The sequence below is a fragment of the Acomys minous genome (genome assembly GCF_964271855.1).
Source record: "Acomys minous genome assembly, chromosome: 4".
NCBI classification, from domain to species: Eukaryota; Metazoa; Chordata; class Mammalia; order Rodentia; family Muridae; genus Acomys; species Acomys minous.
The window spans coordinates 60,453,077-60,469,474 of record NC_140486.1 but is presented as its reverse complement, the minus strand read 5'-3'; the positions used below and the strand labels follow the sequence as shown (position 1 = coordinate 60,469,474).

At 40.9% G+C, this 16,398-nt stretch overlaps 1 protein-coding gene across 2 annotated transcripts in view; it reads left to right on the top strand.

Moving 5' to 3' along the window:
- GALNT1 (polypeptide N-acetylgalactosaminyltransferase 1) overlaps nt 1-14,765 on the top strand; it is an 80,780-nt gene extending 66,015 nt beyond the window's left edge. For both annotated transcript variants that reach the window (XM_084780885.1, XM_084780884.1), the window contains exons 10-13: nt 12-151; nt 7,868-7,966; nt 9,018-9,152; nt 12,904-14,765. In XM_084780885.1, coding sequence (XP_084637011.1) covers nt 12-151; nt 7,868-7,966; nt 9,018-9,152; nt 12,904-13,050 — 521 coding nt within the window. In that variant the 3' untranslated portion in view covers nt 13,051-14,765. The remainder of the gene's footprint in view (nt 1-11; nt 152-7,867; nt 7,967-9,017; nt 9,153-12,903) is intronic.
- The last annotated feature ends 1,633 nt before the right edge of the window (nt 14,766-16,398 follow it).

The window sequence follows — 16,398 nt, the reverse complement described above, 5'->3', positions numbered from 1 at the left end:
TCTTTCAACAGGTGTTACAAAGGTGGATTATGGAGATATATCATCAAGACTTGGTCTGAGACATAAACTACAGTGCAAACCTTTCTCTTGGTACCTAGAAAATATTTACCCAGATTCTCAAATTCCACGTCACTATTTCTCATTGGGAGAGGTAAAACAAATATGTGATATATACATATATATATTCTATATAGTTATATCTTTAAGAAGTAAAGCTTCTAACTTCTAAGATTGTGTTTTGTTTGGTTTTGTTTTTTGAGACAGCATTTCTCTGTGTAGCCCTGACTGTCCTGGAACTTACTCTGTAGACCAGGCTGGCCTCAAACTCACCGAGATCCACCTGCCTCCGCCTCCCAAGTGCTGAGATCAAAGGCAAGTACAGGCGCCACCACCATTCAGCACACCTCTAAGGTTTTTGTTGTTGTTGTTGTTTAGGTTGTTTGGTTGTTTTTTGAGATAGAGTTTCTCTGTTACACAGAGCGCTGGCTGTCCTGGACTCTTTGTAGACCAGGTTGGCTTCAAATTCACAGAGATCTGCCTGCCTCTGAGGCCTCTGGAGTACTGAGATTAAATGCGTGGGCCACCGTGCTCCGCTCCTCTAAGGTTCTTAAAGTATCTTCATTATTAAAAAGTATCTAACCTCAAGTATGGGTAAGTTCTTATTAACTAATAGTCTGCCTCATAATATGACATCTTGGTAAGTCTTTGTCATCATTCCACCCCCACCTTCACCCCCACCCGTACTAGAAAATGAAGCCAAGAATTTCCACAGTGCTAAGCAGGTTGAGCCACTTCCCCAGCAAAATCTTAATACATTTTTTAAATCACATTATGTTTTATTAAAATACAAATGCTTGGGGCTAGAGAAATTGCTCAACAGTTGAGAGCACTTGTTGCTCTTGCAGAAGACTGGGGTTTGGTTCACAGCACTTACTTGGCATCTATATGTAACTCCAGTTACAGAGGATACAGTGCCCTCTGCTGGCCCCTCAGGGTATGAGGCATACATGTGGTACAAATACATATACACATACATACATACATGCGGGTAAAACACACACATACATTAAAATAGATAGATCTTTTAAAAAATAATTTTACCAGGCTGGAGAGATGCTCAGAGGTTAAGAGCACCGTCTGTTCTTCTAAAGGTCCTGAATTCAATTCCCAGCAACCACATGGTGGCTCACGACCATCTGTAATGAGTTCTGGTGCTTTCTTGTGGCAGGCAGGTGCACATGCAGGCAAGATACTGAATATATAATAAATAAATCTTTAAAAAGAGACTTTTACCAAGAAGACTTTTGTTACAATGTAGTAGTGTCTTTAGTGGACTTATTTTAAGAAGCCAAGCTGTTTACTTGGAACCTGTACTTCTAAATCTAATACTCGTGAATTAGTCCAGATCAAAGCCTAAGAAATTTCAGTGAAGATAAATTGACAAAGAGGGTTGAAACACTGTTCTGTACATAAGTTTGGGGTACATGTTTATTTTCCTTCAGGAGTTAAACAAAAAAGTAGGGAAAGTGCTGAAAATCTTGTTTGTGTCTGATGATTCCCTAAATTTATTCTCTTAGAATTCAACAGTATTTTTTTCTTAAAGTAATTGACTTATTAATGCTTATAAATAAGACAGATTTGCAAATTAGTTATACTTTTTATCTCAGTGCATGCCTGTGAAAAAGGTGTTGCTGTCTGTTACAATGACTTTGGCAGTAAACAGTTTCTTATGTCCTGATAGTAGTTAGCTATCAGTTCTGGCTCTTAGCCAAACATCTATTCTGTGTTTAAGAATTTGGATTGGAGCTGGGCTTGGTGACACATACCTTAATCTGAGCACTGGGAGGCAGAGGCAGGTAGATCTCTGTGAGTTTGAGCTACATAATAGAGGAACACCCCCCCCCCCAAATCTGATGGGTCTTTCTTACTAGACTGTAGAAATTCTTGTGTGCATCACTTAGCAAATCCATTACCACTGTAATTAAGTCCCCCCACCCCAAGTGTTTGAAGCTAAAGCATTGAAGCCCTTCGCTAGAACAGAATACTGTAGCCTAGTAAACCATAAAGATTTGAGGTCTCTTTTCCTTAGTAGTCTAACTGCTCAAGATCCTATTTGTTAGCTCAAGGCAGTAATTTTCAACAGCCAATATAGATTTAGTATCAGTTTAGCTGCTTAAAATAATAATTTAGGAACAAATGTATGAAAGTGTATTAAAAGAATTTGTTTTACTGGACTGTGTGGTAAAAGACTTTTTTATTGTCAATGATGAGTTTGAAAGTTACTATCTTCAAGAGTCTGCTTTGATAGCACTATGCTTATAGTGCTTATCATCAAATGTTTTCTGGTTATTGGCCCTTCATCATTGCCTACCTTTGTATGTCTTTTGCAGGGGACACGGGCTGGGCCTTGTCACACTACAGTCAGCCATTCCTCTCTTCCTCCCTCTAAAACCCTTTGATTGGCATTTGGCTCAATTTTCTTCTGAGACACTCTAGGAAGTTAAAATGCCTTATATGTGATGTCCTTTTGGGGACTTTGTAATCATTGAGTTTACAGAAAATTTTCAGGAAAGGTTCTGTTAGGCACATTGACTGCCTCTGCAGGGATAAGACACTTGTACCTACAGGGTAAATCTACCCTGTTTCTATGCCTGTGTTCCCTGACTGCCTTGGATCACTTTTATACTATGGCACTAGGGCTGAGCAGTTGTCCTAGAAGCCAGATTACTCACAAACTGAAAGTGTGCGTTCTCTGGCCCCTGCCGTATGCAGTTAGACACAGCCTTTGCTCTATTCCTTATCCTCACCTATTGTTCCTGCTAGTCTTTGACTCCTTAAGCCTTTATTGAAGCATTTTCTTCAAGTTGGTAAATTTTAACTTGTTTTACTTCCTCTTTTTTACTTGTTAGTGTAAATACTATGCTTTATCTTTCTCCTCCTCCTCTGAAAATGTTCAGTTTTCATTGGGTTGATAGACCCAGAAATATGTCTGTGCTGCCTGTTCTTGCCTTTCTCCCACTATTCTTCCACTGTAGCAGTGGAACATCTAGGGCAGCTACAGTTTGCTGCAGATCTTTATGTGCTTTTAATTACAAATTTAACATAGAAGAAATTACAAAGCCAAGTAAAGAGGGAAATTCAGCTGTTTTGTTATCTAGATGTCCTTTTGTAAGCCATAATTGCACATGGGGGTATATGTCAAGAGGGCCACATGCATATCTTTGCCTTCAGTCTTCCTGACACTCAGGGTGTATATAGTCCAACCTCTATGGGAGGTTGAGATTTCTTCATTGATTTATAATCATTGGTGCCTACATGGCATAAAATAGTGAAAATTCCACTCTTATTGATGCTATAGTCTACTTTGGGAAATAATGAAAAATATAAGTATGTCACGTAGTGACAAGAGCAGATGAGATAAAGGACGACTGATGGGCATGAAAATCACGCTGTTTTACCTAGGGTAGTTGAGGAAGGCACCGCAAGGTAATTTGTGGGCAGAAACCTAGAGAATAACTACGCCATATACATTGCTGAGCTTAAAGTTTCAGAACAAGTGAAGAGTAAGTGCAAAGGCTCCTGCGGTGTACTTGGCATATTTCAGAGTAGTAGGAAGGTCACCTGTCTAGAAAAGAACAAGTAGGCAGGGAATAAAAGATAAGGACAAAAGCATAAAGAGAGGAAGCTGGGGAGATGGCTCAGTAGCCATAGCATTTGCCTCACACACATGAGGACCTGAGTTGAGATCCCAAGAACCCATGTAAGGCTGAGCATAGGTGTGTGTTTCTGTAATCCCAGTGCTCCTGTGGTGAGATGAGGGATAGAGACAGGAGAATGAAGTTCCAGGGTCAATTAGCCAGGTTTACGTAGTGGCAAATAGCAAAAAGAAAAGAAAGACTCCATTTCAAAATGTAGAGAAGTGGATGATAGCTAGAGGAGAATATGGGAAAAGGGAAATGATTTCTTTATTTTTATGAAGTTAAGTGTGTGCTGAGTTTTCCCAGTCACTTTTCAGAGTCTGGTACAGGCTGAGGCCTTAGTTGTACCAGGATTCTTCAAAGTTTTATTAAGAATGTCTGGGTCTCCTTGAAACCATGCTACATACCCATGTTACAAGGAAATTTGTGTAAGAATGGTGTGGATGACCTTTATCGTTTATAAAAAATGGGAGCGATGCTAAAAGAAGTAAAGCTTTGGGCGGAGATTGCCTCAATGGTTACAAGCACTCGCTATGCAGAGGACCTGGGTTTGATTTGCAGTGGCCACATGGTGGCTTATAACATCTGTAACTCTAGCCCCGAGGGATCTGATGCCTCTTCTGACTTCCATGGGCAGCAGGCACACACATAGTGCACAGACATGCAAGAAAAGCTTTAAAAATTGAAATAGAGCTCTGAGAGGCTCAAGTCTTGTACTTGTTTATGGCCATCGTTAACTGGCTTCCTAAGTCCAGTCAGAATGAATTGTCTGCCAGTCTATAAACCTAAGCAGGGTGTGTTAGGTGGGAACATGGAGTCCCACTGTACGCTGTCTAGGTGCTGTTTAGAATGTGCTACAACAACTGTATTTGTGAGATGCACCTCTACCTGTAGGTACTACTAGTCTGTCTCCTGAAGGGGTCCCTTGTAATGCAATAGGCACTGTCAGAGCCTTACTGAGATCCTTCCCTAGGAAGCCTGAAGAATGATGAACATAATCTTTGTTGCCTAAGACTATGATTACATTTAGACTGAGATTCCAGTATTTAATAAATATTTAAGTGGATTTGCTATTTTAAAAAGAAGGAAGCCTGCTGATGAGAATGACCTAAAAGAAGAAATTTGACCAAGCCAGCTTCCTACCCCTTAGGAAAACTTCTTTCAAAAAACAACAGCAAGTACAGGCAAGATATGAGACAAGGAGGACTTGTGCACCATTGGTGGGACTATACCATGGTACAGGGACTCTGCAAAATAACACGCAGTTCCTCAGAGAGTGAACACTACATGACTGGCATCTGCCTCGGTGCTAGTGTTCTTAATTAGCCCTGACCTGTGGTGTGGTCACATGACCTCCAGGGGTGCAGAGTTTTAGGCACAGCAGAGACAACTCAGATGCCCCAGACAGAGGAGTGGTAAGCAGAAAGTTGCATGTGCAAACAGTGGCAAATTATTCAGCCTTTAAAAGAATGGGCATTATGACATATATTACTTCATAATAAACTTTGAAGATACTTCACTTAAGTGAAGAAAGCTGGTAACAAAAATAATATATAATCCTACTTCTGTGAAGTACCTCTAATAGTTATGTGCATGAAAACAGAAACTAGTGCTACCAGGGACTGATAGAGGTAGAAAGGGGTTTTTTGTTTTGTTTTTTATTATTGTTGTTGTTTTATTTTGTTTTGCTTTTCAAGACAGAGTTTCTCAGTGTACCCTTGGCTGTCCTGGACTTGCTTTGTAGACTAGCCTGGCCTGGAACTCAGAGATCTGTCTGACTCTGCCTCCCAAGTGTTGGGCTTAAAGGTGTGTGCCACCACCACCTCCCAGCGAAAAGATGGTTTGTAAAGTGGCTCATGTTTGTAAGCTGGAAAGTTATAGAGATCTGTTTCACAACAGTGTGAATGTACTTAACCCTCCTGAGCCAGCTACTTGAAACTGGCTACAGTGGTACATGTTATTTTACTTGAGAGAAAGATCTAGTTGTAGGCATCATGCATTTAAATGGGTAGGAGATGGGATCTAGCACAGATGAGAGGGTTTGTTTTAATGTAAAGGGTGGAACATAGGCAGGTCATGCCTTGGACAGAATAGAAAGGAGAGATGGGGTCAAGTGCAGGTCAGATGAGAGTGGAGGTTTGTGGGGATGCTTGAGAAATCCTCTTGTAATGACTTCGGGTAAATGCAGATTCTTGATTAAGAGTGAAGGCAAAGGCTGTTGGTAGTCGAGGCTTGAGGAAAGAGGGTAGACAGAAACCTAGGCTGTAGGTGAGCCCAGGGAGCTGATGCTGAGTAAAACCACAGCCACAGCCCCTTTCCTGTACCTTCAGTGAGAAAATCTAGGCTGAATAATATGTTTCTCAAAGATTTAGAGCAGCCACTCCTTTAGACTGGGTAATAAAAGGTTTCTTTTTCTTTGAGCTGACCCAATTTTGGACAATGCATAAACACAGTTTGCTGGGATGGAATTTGAGCAAATTAAAAGGTGATACCTGTCCAACCCGTGATAGATGGTTGTCACGGCAAGGTGGTCTCTTACCTTTTCTAGCCTGTTAGCATGCTAAGTGGCACAGACTTTACCATCTGGTATTGACATTGCCTTAGAAACACAGGCTTTGGTCGTTTTGTACCAGGTCACGTCCAGATGAAAAATCTCATTTCTGGGGGAATATGGTTAGGATGTCTGTCTTCAACCAAGTCTGCCTTCCAAAGCTTGTACTGTAGGATTTGGAGCCAAATAAATGTTTCATTATAATAGCTAGTAGTTGTTATTCCTTTGAGTATTGTAAGCAACCACAGAGAAATACAACCCAGACATTTCCTGGTTTAGCTAGTGTGGCAGAGCAGTCGCTGATTCGGGCTGTTCTAATGATTCTAGCATTGACGTAGCATCCACTTTGTGTTAAGCAGCAGTCTCAGTGCCCTACCAGTATTCTGATGTTCCTCTTTTGATAACTCAGTCAGAAGGCTTTTGTGGAATGGTTACCTGTCTAATGGGAAAAGGAAATTTGTGCTACTCATTGGCTGCTTCCACACAAGCCAGCTTTCCAAAGTACTTTTGGCCAGAAGATATCTATCCACAGTCTCTTGAGACATCACGAGAGGTATTATTGTCAGATGTGTCTTTGAGCAGTTATTAAATTGCTTTATTATTCCAATTAGAGGGTTTTTTTTTTAACTAAATATAAACCCTAAAGGAACAGTGAAAGAATAAAAGAAATAAGAACAAGTTAGAAAAGTTTTCATATAAAATTTAAAAACCTTTCATATGTAAGTACTGTGTTTGCATCATTTCCACACTTTTCTTCCCCCCAGCTCCTCCTGTGTCCCTCAACTCTCAAATTATAAACCTCTCCCCCTTTAATTATTGTACATACATATACATAAGTACAGATATACACACACATACCCTACCTGAGTCCATTGAGTGTTGCTCATATAGCATGTGTTTAGGACTGACTGGCTGAGATTGGATAACCTATCAGGGGCTTGTCCCTGGAGAAAGCTGATTCTCCCTCTCCATCGCTCTTCATCTACAAGTGAGACCTTGTCACATTTCCCCCATCTGTATTGGCACGTCAGCTGGTTGTCTTTGTGCAGGTCATGTTTAGGTGACCATATTGTTAAAATTTCATTGGTGCAACTTGCCTCTCGTGTATCTAGAAGATACTGTCTTGGAGCAGGAGCCCTGGTCCTCTGGCCATTAAAGTCTTTCTGCTCCTTTCATGGTGCTCCCTGAATCTTTGTTGTAGGACTTATGTTATATCAGTCGGGACTGAACATCGCAGTCTGTTTTTGGTGGTTAGGCCAGTTGTGCCTTTCTGTGATGGTGCCATCTGCTCAAAAAGAAATTTCTTTAATGGGAGCTGAGAGCTACCCAGATAAGTATTTAGAGTGTAGTTAGAAATAACCCTGGGTTAGGACCGTGCTGGTCATGGGTTCTCGTCTCATCTAGAGTTTGTGTGGTGCCTAGGTCTTTACTGTACCAGGCGTGCGTTCTCGCCTATCAAGTGGGCCTGAAGTCCACGTAGTAGACAGCTGTTACTTACACCCGGGATATAAATGCCACTAAAGAAATAATAAAGGAGTGACTTTCAGTGTATCTGTATGTACCTCTCCTCTAGTTAAGCTCCAGCATTCTAACTCCTGATGTCCTCATTGTCCCACAGATACGAAACGTGGAAACAAATCAATGTCTAGATAACATGGCTAGAAAAGAGAATGAAAAGGTTGGAATTTTCAATTGTCATGGTATGGGAGGTAATCAGGTAAGTGTCTTAAAAAGGTAAACTTTTAAAACAGATAGCTCGGGCTGGAGAGGTGGCTCAACAGTTAAGAGCATTGCCTGCTCTTCCAAAGGTCCTGAGTTCAATTCCCAGCAACTGCATGGTGGCTCACAACTGTTTATAATGAAATCTGGTGCTGCTTTCTGGCCTGCAGGTGTATATATACAGGCAAAACATTGTATACATAATAAATAAATCTTTAAAAAAAAAAACAGATAGCTTTTAATTTGGTTTGTTTTGCTCTCTTAATCCCATAACATTATTCAGGGGACATTTTTATATCTTTAAAGAAAAAATAATGAAGAGTATTAGGTGAAAGGTGCTTTCAATCTGATTATTGATTGAGGCTGTGTAGCCTTGGCTACCTTACAATTTGCAACATAGAGTAGGATGGCCTTGAACTCAAGAGATCTACCTGCTCCTTCTAATGATAACCACACCCCGAGACAGGGTTTCTCCGTGTAGTTCTGTCTGTCTTGGAACTCACTCTTGAAACCAGGCTGGCCTTGAACTCACAGAGATTCACCTGCCTCTGCCTTCCAGAGTGCTGCAATTACAGGCACACACCACATAGCCAGCTTTTAATGATTTCTTTTCTCTTAATAAAAGATTGTAAAGGCCCCTATGACAACTGAATTAACATTGCTGAGCACAAAGTTTGTTTAGTTATTTTTAGAAAAACAAATCACTACCCTTAATAATATGCTCAGCCTACAGAGAGCTAAAGTGGTTTTTACTTTCCTCTGTGTAAAATTGGTGTAGCTTTTGAATCTTTCCATTACTTTGACAATATACAAAAGTCGTGTCTTGAAATAGTTCCAGGTTATTTCAGTGTAGCCCAGTGGAAATGTAAATTTGAGCTTTGGTGTGTATCTATATGCTTATGTGCTTATGTGCTCCCCTGTGTCTGTTGAAGCTAATTCCTGATGTTTTCATTGTCTCATGGCTACACTGTAGAAATGTTGCCATATAAAATTCTGACTTACTTTCTTCTTAATTTTAAGGCTTACATTGGTTCATGTTTGCTTTTCAGGTTTTCTCCTACACTGCCAACAAGGAAATTAGAACAGATGATCTTTGTTTAGACGTTTCCAAACTTAATGGCCCTGTTACCATGCTCAAATGCCATCACCTAAAAGGCAACCAGCTCTGGGAGTATGACCCAGTGGTGAGTTACCCAGTTGCCTATGGGAAGGAAAGCTACAGCATGTCACTGGGCACATTGACATTTTGTAGCTAATGTGTTAATAGTAACTAGCATCGTTAATACAGCTTCAGATGTGGTCCACATCTTCTCTTCTTGTTTCTAAATGTGTGCTGTTCCTATTACGGTGTAACTGTCCCCTGCCTTGAAGTGTGTACAATATCTATTTCTTTACAGTTGCCAGTGGCACAGCCATTGTGACAACCAACAGAGTTTTAAATGAAGAAGGTCCTTATTTTCAATGTGTTGGCATGTAACAGGGTATTAGTTAGGTAGTATTAAACCTACTGATAGTAGCTTCATTTAGTAGATGATGTTTTTCTTAGGTAAGTCTCCAGGTAAGGGGTTTCAGGTGTGGATTGGGTTCACTCTGATAACTGTAATCTCAGCTCTGAAAGAAAGGAGGATGGACTGTTTACTGCCACGTATGTTACTCTTTTTCAAGAAAATAATGCTCTTACTAAGCTGTTCTAATTTCTTGGAAGTTGTAGATTTTTCCTGTAGTGGACCCACAGCTGTAAGAAAGACAGGGAAAGCAAGTGCTTGGGATTTTTGTCTTCAGAGTGTGAGGTGGCCAAGACACAAAGAGTGGGAATGGTGTTGGCTAATCAATCTACTGCCTGCCACAGAGGGTATGGGAAAAGTGGATGTTCAGTTAGAAATGTAGAAGGCTAGAGATGGTTTCACGTATTTTAAAAAGCAAAGCAAAACAAAACAAACAAAAAACCTAGTTGAACATGTGAAAATTTAAAACTTCCAGATCACCTTGCAAAGTTGCTTTCCCTGGGATAAAACTAACAATGTCTTAGGCTGGTTTCTCACAGAAGCAGACTCCAGCTAAAGCTGACTGTTTGCGATGTTTACTATCGAGCATTTCCAAATCAATAACTGGGAAAGGGAAAGCGTAGGGTAGCGAGCTTGCTAGCCCAGTAGCCTGAGCAAACTCTGGAGGGGGAGCATCAGAATTGTCCTGCTTTCATCCATCAAAACATAACAATAGGAAAGAGAATGCAACATTTGTGTCAGTAATCCACAATAGAAGCCTCAAGTCATGAAAATTTAGATTGCAAAAGTACCCTAAAAATGAAATCCAGGATTCTGTTTCATGTGTAGAAGTTAATTGCCCCTGGCCACACAATGAGTAGATACTATAAATTTGACCTCAGACCTAGGTTTTTCCTTTTTTTTTTTTTTTTTCTTTTTCTTTCTTTCTTTCTTTCTTTCTTTCTTTTTTTTTTTCTTAGTTTTTTGAGACAGGGTTTCTCTGTGTAGCCTTGGCTGTCCTGGACTTGCTTTGTAGTCCAGGCTGGCCTTGAACTCACAGTGATCCACTTGCTTCTGCCTCCCAAGTGCTGGGATTAAAGATGTGCGCCACCACACCCAGCAGACCTGGGCTTCTTGATCCCAGGTCGTTTAGTGCCCTACTATTTTTAATTAAATTTACATTTCTATGCATGTTAAATTTTGTCTCTGTTGTGTGCTGTAGAGATTTATAGTATGACAGTAAGCTCTTCTGCCTTTATTGTTTGTGCTGTCTCTTCTGGAATTGAGACCCATTTACATTTAGAGACTGGAGGCAGGAGTAGATGACTGTTTTTCTACAGTGTAGGTAACCTTTGCAATAGTAATGCAAGCATTTATCCTCCCCTTCAAGGCTTGCTGTTAGAAGTGTGTTACTTGCCTGCCCAGTGCCTGAATCCTGTGTTCTCTGGAGACTTGCCAGTGTTACTTAGTGTACAGTGTTGGAGCCTTGGAGCTCTGCACCTTCTCTCAGCTGCCACGGAATATCTAGAGCAAAGTTCCTGACCAGTGTTAGGCCTCCTGGGGCCTACCTCCTGTTGATAGCCATTTAGTCTGGATGCTGAGCTCTTTAGTACTCAGCATGGAGCATTGAAAAACTAGAAAACTTGGACCTCATGGCTTATGCCTAGAATCCCAGCACTCAGAGGCCCGGGTTTCATAACAAGGCTTTGCCTCAGAAAACAAAAACAAAAGAAAAACAAAAAACCAAACTAAGTAAATGAAATGTGTGTTTTTACAAATTGAGGTGCAGTGTAAAAAACCAATATCAGGTTTTGTCGTGATTGATTTCTGTTTTTAGTAATACTGACTAGGAGCCTGAGAAAGGATACCTAACCTTTATAGGGCATTGTGGAATGCTGGATAGGTCCTTAATTGTGCACTGGTTTTGTCTCAGCTGAAAGGGAAGACTGAAGTGGCATGCATTAGAGCCTGGCTCTCTGGCTGCTTGGCTGTGTCACACTGCAAAGCCCATCCTCAGACACAAAGCCACACCGAGTGGCCTGAGAAAAGCTAGCCCAGTCACAGCCACAGCTGCTCTCGTCGAGGCTCAGTTCCCATGCACCTGTGAGAATTAAAGTAGATGATACTGAGCCTCAGGGCAATGTGAGAGTAACATCTACAATATACAGATCTCTGTGAGTTCCAGGACTGCCAGAACTACACAGAGAAACCTTGTCTCCTGGGGGCGGTGAGGCACTGTTCAAAGAGACATCATGAAAATGAGATAATTCAAGGCTAGAGAGTTGACCCAGTGGTTAAGAGTCCTGGCTGCTCTCACCCAAGTTCAAGTCCTATCACCCACATGGTGGTTCAGCTCTAGGGGATCTGGTACCTTTTCTCACCTCCAAAGTAACGAGGCACACACGTAGGATACAGACGCACATAGAAGTATAATACCCACACATATAAAGGAAAGTAAAATACAAATTTTTAAGTGAGATCTTACAGATTTAAGAATCACAATTAAAATCGAGACATGAGTAATGAATTAGATAAACGTGTGTTGATAGCATTGCAGTTACTTGACTTGTTAGGGCACCACTCAGCGTGGACCCTGCTCCAGTACGCTGTGATCTTTGGTTTAGAACACATTATCAGAGTCATCACGGATCATTATCACTTGAATTCACTCTTTAGAAATTGCCCTAAAAATGAGCACAAGGTACCAAATCTAAAGTGTGAACATCAAGGTAGATAGTGGTATCCCTCCCTGATTACGCAAGCAAGGCACCACATAATTTACCTCTGTTATTACTGCCTCACAGAGCTCTCTCAGAATATGGGCTGTATTGTGATATTTATCTTAAAAGTGAGAAGGGCCAAGTTGCCAAGGTTAGGAACCCAATCTAGGTTCCTATGCTTTTGTGTGCCACAGCTCCTTCCTCTACCACAAAACTGACTTCTAGATTTGATACCTAAGTTTTTGATTGACTATACTGGGTCTCGGCCACTCCAGCATTCTTAAATTTTGAGTCTGTAGAAGGACTCAAGTTTCTAAAAGTTAGAAGTTTGGAATCATAGTGTTAAACATCCTTACCACTGGAAAATGATGGCAGCAGCAGTTGTTTACAAGTGTGTTGGAGGAACCTAGATTAGTAGTTAGTCACTAACCTGGCCTGGAATTTTCTTTTTACTTTAAGGAAACTAAAGTGTGTGTGTATTTTGGGGGGTGGGGTCACTGGCAGTGGCAGTGGCACACAGCTTTAGTCCCAGCACTTGGGAGATAGAGGCAGGTGGATCTCTAGGAGTTCCAGGCTGCCTTAGTCTGTGTAGCAAGTTCTAGGCCAGCCAGGAGCCAGGGCCAAGTAGTGCATTGCTATCTCCAAAAAAGGTGTGGAGAGGGAGGTGTTGTTGGGGGTTGCTGTTTCTCCACTTTGTAGTTAAGGTATATGTGTCCCCTTGCCACTTTCAGAAGTTAACCCTGCAGCATGTGAACAGTAACCAGTGCCTGGATAAAGCCACGGAAGAGGACAGCCAGGTGCCCAGCATTAGAGACTGCACTGGAAGCCGGTCCCAGCAGTGGCTTCTTCGAAATGTCACCCTTCCAGAAATATTCTGAGACCAAATTACAACAACAAAAAAGAAAGATTTGACTGGGCTACCTCAGCATACATTTCTGCCACATTCTTAAGTAGCAAAAAAGGAAGTGTTTTCCTCTTCTGTGGGATGTAAGGTTTATCAGCCATTAAAACTCAGACTCTAGCTTTTCACTTGCTGTGAACCAGCCTTCCTGTCCTAGGACATGAGACTGCAAAGTAGCGAGACTGTGCACACTGATGTTTACAAGGCTGAAAGAGCCTTCATCAAGAACAGTGGCCAGTAGCCGTCAGATCCCAAGCAGGCACAGGAGTGCTCTGGATGGATGACCTTCCACCGCTGTGCGCACATCAGCCGTTCCGCTGACTGTGCCTCGTGAAGAAGAGATCTCTAATTACAATCAGTAGCCGGAATATTAAATATTGATAGAAAAGTAAGTGGAAAAGAACTGAAACCAGGTTCAGAATCATGAAAACATTTTTACAACAATAAAAATTATGTCAAACAGGGTTTAAAGGAAGTTAAAACAGAATTATGAGAAGTACAATTTGTAATAGTATAGTATCAGATTTCTATATAGATTTTATACCTCAGTGGGGAAAAATTGATTCCAGTGACATTTGTTTTATTTTCATCTGTGATAGTCATGGATGCTTCTATTTTCCTTGGGGTGCTGAAAATGAGATGGAAGGTGGGGTGGAGCTCCCAACATAGATCAAATTCCTTTTTACAATATTTTTATTTGGTTAATGCGTTGTTGGAATTGCAAGTTTTAATTGTCTTCTTTAAAAAAAAAAATGGAGATTTAGTATGCCTGGTCTCAACTGAAAAGGTAGAGTTGTCTCAGTTCTCCTTGAGTCAGCCGGCTTACAGACTGTCTCACCCTGCCCTCCCACCTCCACACAGTTTCTCACCATGTTTTCAACTTAACTCAATTGAACTGATTATGCTTAATACCAAGACTCATGCTACTGTACTACAGATTTGTTTTCACAGCAATAACTTCTCAGATCCCTGTGAGTCACTTAACAAAAGGCTTATGAAGAGTGGCTATTTATTTGGATATCTCCAGATACATGTCACGACGGGCTGGGTTTTGTTTTGTTTTTATCTTTCCCACTCCACACACAGGTGTGCCTCACTGCCAGGTGCACATTTAGGTTAGTCTTGAGTTGTGATGTTGATTTGCTGCTTTTTTAAAAAATAAAAATTGACCGAAAGTGTTTAATTGGCATTTTTTAATAAGAGCCAAAGAAGTGCAGCTATGATTCCATATTACAGTCCTGCACTTCCTACGTTCCATTTTGTTAATTGATTTTCTTTACTCTGGTTTTTAGTAACAGAATCAAGTATTAAAAGTTGCTGTTGATTAAAGTTTACTTTTGATTTCACAGAAATTTCATTGTGGCATTTGCCCATAGCAACCCATAGGCCGAAATGCATACCCTCTGCTCCTTATCTGTCAGGTTATATTTAATGGTATTCTTTCCTTTGGGTATCAAAGATCCACTGCAGGAAGTCTCAGTACCAGTGACATTTGCCCACTGTTGTGTACATGCCATTTTCCTCATTCTTCCATTCAGCAGCAAACATATGGCTGCAGACACTCCCTGTGAAATCCGAAATGAAGCAGGTGTTGGCTGGAATACTTTCCTCTGTGAGCTATGTTCATTCTATCTCCAGTGGACACAAGGTTTGGACAGTCAGATGTCTAATAAATTATTTTCACGCTCAGAATTTCAGATGTTTGTACCCTAACATAGATGGTCTTATTCCTTATTGTAAAGATTTAACAGCCTTGTGATTTTCAGATTGTGTCTCACTTTTGAAGTGGGGAGATGTGAATGACTTAATTCATGGGTACTTTTAGAGCCTGTTAGATAATCTCATTGCCTTTATTTTTCTAATTAAAATATTCCTAAATACTTTGAAAACATAAAGTACTCCTGAGTAGTTGTGCCTTACCTTGGTTTTACTTGAAGGTAAATGGATCCCTTCACAGTGCCTGAATGTGGATTGGGCAGATGTTCATCTCTATTGGAATCAAATAGAGAAGAAAAATAATTAAAGGATGAGATTGGGCTTCTTTTGACCAGTGAAGTATTCAGAAGTATAACAACTAAAGATGTGTTTTCTTTTTATGTTTATAAGACTCTACAGGCCAGGCTAGCCTCTGACTCACAGCAGCCCTCCTGCCTCAGCCTCCATCCAAGTACTGGGGTTAGAAGCACGGACCTCCAAACTTGCCAAGTTAAATTTGAATCTCACAGATCTTTTCACTCACAATGTTTCTCAGTCCTAATTGGTATCTTGATAAATGCCGTTTTGTTCACCATCCTGCCATGGACTCACTTCCTTGTAGTTTTAGCTGGAAAACAGTCCTTTGTAAGGACTTGGTGCTCCCCTCATCTTCCGAGAAGCACACCAAAGTTAGTTGAACTCCACAGCTAACGTATTCTTGTTTTGTTTTTTGAGACAAGGTTTCTCTGTGTAACCTTGGCTGTCCTGGACTCGCTTTATAGACCAGGCTGGCCTCGAACTCACAGCGATCCACCTGCCTCTGCCTCCCGAGTGCTGGGATTACAGGTGTGCGCCACCACGCCCGGCGAGCTAACGTATTCTTTAGAAATGGTATTTAGAAGGCAGTGGTTCTAGAGTGCTCCTAGAGCAGGTGTACAGAAGAAAGGTGCTTTGTTCTTTTTGGAAGCTGAAAATGTTTGGAAGTGCTTAGCTCATCTTCTGTTCTCTGATTTCTTGAGTATTAAAGAGCATGTGGCTTCGTAAATTAGAATTGTTCTTTCAGAGTATGAGGCTGATATGCAAGACTCAACAGTATGTGTATACATTAAAGTAGTTCTGAATTTCAGGTATGTACTTACAGTAGTACCATTAAGGAGGTCAATGCCTAGGAAGAAGGTAATACCCCTCTACAACTATAGAAACATGTTGAGGAAAACTAGAGAGCAGTACGGTGAATAGACCTTACTATGCAAAGGTTTCATAATGCGAAGATGTCAGTTGCCAACAAATTGGTCTCTAGATTCACAGACCAAAAGTTTCCTAAGGCTTTTTAAGAGAGAGAGAGAGAGAGAGAGAGAGAGAGAGAGAGAGAGAGAGAGAGAGAGTGAGTGTGTGTGTAAATGCAGTAAATGTAGAACAGCCAAGATAATGTTGAAGAAAAATAAAATTGGGAGGCCTTTCATTTCTCATCAAGGTTTGCTCTGGAACTTCCTGGAAGTACAAGTGTGGTAATAGAGTAGGAGAAACAGGTAAATGATAGAAATAGCGTGTGTGTGTGTGTGTGTGTGTGTGTGTGTGTGTGTGTGTGTGTGTGTGTGTGTGTGTGTAGGTTTTTAGCAAAAACTTCAAG